Genomic DNA, 4,058 nt, shown 5'->3' with positions numbered 1-4,058 from the left:
AAGTCGCAATGAAAATCATTCACTGGCCATTGTATAACTGAAATGTTGAAAACAAATTATCCCCTCGTTTTGCAGTACAGGTGATCTGGTCTGAACCTTGACCCAAACCCTATACCCTAAATCCTAACCAAGCCAAATACACACAACTCTGTCAAAATGAGATACAACACTGGACAAGTACAACCTCAGCCAGGGAAAACGTTTGGCACGGGTGGATTGCTGGACGCTATCTCTTCGCACCATCCTTCTTTGAGAACAAGCGCAAGTTTGCAGTTTGCCGGCGCCAATCATTTATCGGTACCTAAAGCATGCACATAGAACTGTTAGAATTAGCTTATTATTACAGTATAAGTACAAAGACGGGAACAAAAGTTAGCACTAATATGGTTGTTGATATATGCTTACAGCAGGGAATCCACCATAGTCACCAGGCTTCTGAATATCCTTTGTCACCGAGCTATTTGCTGCAAGACGAACCTGCAAAAAGATTGCAGGAAGAGTGAGAACAATGACAACAACGAAAAAGAAGCCTGTTGGTCAAGTATAAGGAATTTCATTTCAATTAAAAAAAAACACAATACAACAACAACAACATAGCCTTTTGTCCCAAGCGAGTTGGGGTAGGCTAGAGATGAAACCCAAAAGACACAAATGTCACGGTTCAGGCACGTTGAATTCAATGTTCCATTGAATTCAAACTAGTTTGATACAAGGTGCATAAGAAAGGCAAATCCTTGCATGGAGCTGGGAAAAGGAGCACCTTTGAAACAATTGAGACGTGGTCCCGAATTGCCACCCTACCACCCAATGTAATATAGTCCCCCAGCCTGCATGCTCAGAACAGGATGAAACTTGAAAAATGGCCCAGAAAAATCATGTAAGTTTCCTAAGCATAAGAAAACATGTAATAACCAATGAAACAAAGATAAACATACATGGCAGAACCAGCAATCCCTACTTGCCCACAAATCATGCAGTACTTTCCAATGACTACATTGTGACCTATCTGCAAGTGAAATTGTCATTTCCCAGGGAAGGGAGAAGAAACCAATCAATGTAGGAAGGATAATACCTGAACTAGATTATCAATCTTGGTATGATCTCCAATCAATGTCTCTCTCCAACTACAGTTAATAAAAAAGTGACAACTTTTCAGCAAAATTCTACTACAGCCAAACATATAATCAAATGCAGAGAGTTGATTGCACAAAATTTTAGTTAAATGAAAATCATGGGCCAACTAAAAGAAGAATCGCAACCACATTCTATTGATACCAGCAGCACCCGTGAGCATTTAATATTATCCAATGTAAGGCTAACAAGTTACCTGCCTCTGTCAATGCATGTGTTTGAGCCTATTTCTACATGGTCTCCGATTCTTGCATTCAGCATCTGACAAATAATGAGATTTTTCAGTATACAAGTATTATTTGATATGATCCCAAATCACGTCCACATAAAGATTCTCAAATAAGCACATACAGAGATATGCCAACTAGTTACTATAGGCCCTGTTTGGTTACAAAAAGTTTCTAGGCTACTTTTAGTCCCTGGGCTAAATCGTTTAGTCCCTATCTGTTATTCTTGCATTCAGCATCTGACAAATAATGAGATTTTTCAGTATACAAGTATTATTTGATATGATCCCAAATCACGTCCACATAAAGATTCTCAAATAAGCACATACAGAGATATGCCAACTAGTTACTATAGGCCCTGTTTGGTTACAAAAAGTTTCTAGGCTACTTTTAGTCCCTGGGCTAAATCGTTTAGTCCCTATCTGTTTGGTTCCATGGATTAGAGGGACTAAAGGTCATTAAATGAAGTGAACAAAGTACCCTACTACCCCTATTCTGCATGCATGCAGCCAGCCATGGTGGAGCTAGAGGAGGGGGGACCACGGGGGTAGGGTGGAATTGTAGGCTAAAAGTCCCAAAAAGCTCCTCGAGAGGGACTTCTCATTCTTTAGCCCCTAACCTACTTTTAGCTCCAAAAAGTCTCTCATGTTTGGTTCTTTAGCCCCATAAGTCCTAGGGACTTATACAAAAGTCTCATGAACCAAACAGGGTCATAAAAGCATTGGACTGTCGGACTTCAGTTTAGTGGAATGGATTAAGTGTTATGAATGTCAGACTAAGCTTTTCCTTGTACCTATATAAAATAATATTGAGTTTGAATATTCGTATTAACACTAGCCATAAGGCACCTCAGTTATGTACTCAACAATCATTTCCCTGGCGTTGAGTTTGATTTCTACTAATTAATAATCTTTGCATAAAGAAACAACGAAAAATTTACTACAGTGACAATGGTGAGCAGTGAGCACTAACCTGTGGCTTCTTCTTAACCTGTCCATCCTCATCCACAAAAAATCCAAAACCTGCAACATAAATAAGATGTTGACATCAGCGTATCATCAGAAAGTATGAATTACATTTTTTAAAGGAGTAAATAAAGCAATCTTCACCATGTATTTTTTTAAAGAAAAGGTTTGTGAGTCGCCAAAAGGCAAAGCAGAACTGATATTCTGCAGTATGCTCGCAGGAAAAAGAAACCGTGCCTCACAATCTTAAGTGAACATGTATATCTGACTGAAAGACATGTATATCTGACTGAAAGAGATTTTAGAACATGCTACCAGCAACCTCATGTTCGTTTTAGCACAGCATAGGATGATCTGAAACACATGCTTACCATCTTGACCAATACAGGCTCCATTGTGGATCGTACAGAATTCACCCACTGAGCAATTGCTTAAGACAACGTTGTACCTACACATTTTAACACAAGTTTGATTCTCAGCAAATCAAAAGTGGGTACACATGGGTGGTGCTCAAATTGAGTCCAAGAATCAGCATACCCGATCCTAGTTGACTGCCCGATGGACACTGAAGGCCCAACGACGGCTCCAGAACCAACAACGACCTCTTTACCAAGGACAGCACCGGAGTGCACGAAGGCGCCGACCTCCACTACAGCGGTGGGGTCAACGGAGGCCGTCCTGTGCAGGATGCCCCCGCCATTGTGCCACGGCACGAACTCCACCGAAGCCGTGCCAGCATCTGACATTGAGCAAGTCACAGGACACACAAATCTCAAAGCGAATAAAATGGCTCAGAAAATCAAGAAACCGAAGCTATGAGGCAGTTGGAGTCAACGATTACTTACTGCTGCAAGCAGCGGAGACGCCGCCCAGGGACCGCGCAAGGTGACCGGCGCCGCGCAGTGATTGTGCCGCCTCCGCCGCGCTGCGGACGGTTCTAGGCAGGATGGCTGCCATCCTTATGTTCCAGAGCTAGTGGGAAAAAAAAACAGCAAATGAACATCAATCACCCTAGCGAATGTTTCTTTGGGGGGAAACGGGACTAACATCAATCACCACAATCGATCCAGATGATGACCTTGCTGTAGGATTGTGGGGGATGGTAAGACAAGCTGTGTCGATCCTCCTAAGCGAAAAGACGCGGTCGGGGGATTGGCCGTCAGCGAGCAGGAGCTTAGTCCCGAGAAAAATCTGGGCTCTCAAATCGAACTCGCATTTGATGCTTTTTTTTGCTTGTGTGGGTAGGGGGCTCTGGCTCTACTCGATCGATCGATTTGCGCTTGAGCAGCTGATGGCCGGCTGTGCTCTGGTCACCGGCGGCGGCGCTCGCCGAATCCGAGAACGAGAAGAGCCGCTCGGGAGAAGCAAGGGGGCGTTGGTGGGCCGTATAATGCGTTCCTGGGCCGTAACCCGGTTCCCCTCATACGCGGTCCACTGCATTTCCTAATCCAATTGTGTCGTTAGTAACAAAGCGTTCGAAATACTGTGAGGCTCCGCGTGTCGGTATTTTTATTTTCGCAACCGTATCTAGTACGTTTTTCATTAAAAAAATTTAAATGTCGATATTGGAGGATTTTTCATTAAATTCGGTTCAGCCTATCTATTAAAATAAGTTTAATATTAAAACAATTTTTTTTGGATGCAAATGCAAATGCTAGATGGAATTCCACTATAGGCAAATATCTCTTTTGCCATGCTATGGCTAGAGGGATGAGAAGTCAAGGTGCCAATGATT

At 42.7% G+C, this 4,058-nt stretch overlaps 1 protein-coding gene across 2 annotated transcripts; it reads right to left on the bottom strand.

Moving 5' to 3' along the window:
* Window positions 1-3: 3 nt before the first annotated feature.
* LOC120659973 (probable UDP-3-O-acylglucosamine N-acyltransferase 2, mitochondrial) lies at window positions 4-3,720 on the bottom strand. Of its 2 annotated transcripts, none has more exons than XM_039938281.1 (11): window positions 3,371-3,720; window positions 3,169-3,295; window positions 2,861-3,062; window positions 2,695-2,771; window positions 2,331-2,380; window positions 1,328-1,392; window positions 1,073-1,124; window positions 936-1,006; window positions 761-827; window positions 406-477; window positions 4-301 (listed from the first exon to the last, which is right to left on the bottom strand). In XM_039938281.1, exons 2-11 carry the CDS (start codon window positions 3,278-3,280, stop codon window positions 227-229), a joined length of 843 nt encoding a protein of 280 aa, XP_039794215.1. In that variant the 5' UTR covers window positions 3,281-3,295; window positions 3,371-3,720; the 3' UTR covers window positions 4-226. The 2 variants fall into 2 exon arrangements, with proteins under 2 accessions (XP_039794215.1, XP_039794214.1); XM_039938280.1 differs by having other exon boundaries at window positions 3,402-3,720.
* Between the last annotated feature and the right edge of the window lie 338 nt (window positions 3,721-4,058).

The sequence above is a fragment of the Panicum virgatum genome, chromosome 2N (genome assembly GCF_016808335.1).
Source record: "Panicum virgatum strain AP13 chromosome 2N, P.virgatum_v5, whole genome shotgun sequence".
Classification (NCBI taxonomy): Eukaryota; Viridiplantae; Streptophyta; class Magnoliopsida; order Poales; family Poaceae; genus Panicum; species Panicum virgatum.
This window is presented reverse-complemented; position numbering and strand designations above follow the sequence as displayed.

What these genes read in the sequence shown, in the direction of transcription:
- LOC120659973 (XM_039938281.1), bottom strand. Translation starts at nt 3,280, where the DNA reads ATGGCAGCCATCCTGCCTAGAACCGTCCGCAGCGCGGCGGAGGCGGCA. An exon ending in AGCCTGTATTGGTCAAGATG is followed by an intron (nt 2,381 to 2,694) that starts GTAAGCATGTGT and finishes TTTATGTTGCAG; the next exon opens with GTTTTGGATTTTTTGTGGAT. An exon ending in AGGTTAAGAAGAAGCCACAG is followed by an intron (nt 1,393 to 2,330) that starts GTTAGTGCTCAC and finishes ATTATTTGTCAG; the next exon opens with ATGCTGAATGCAAGAATCGG.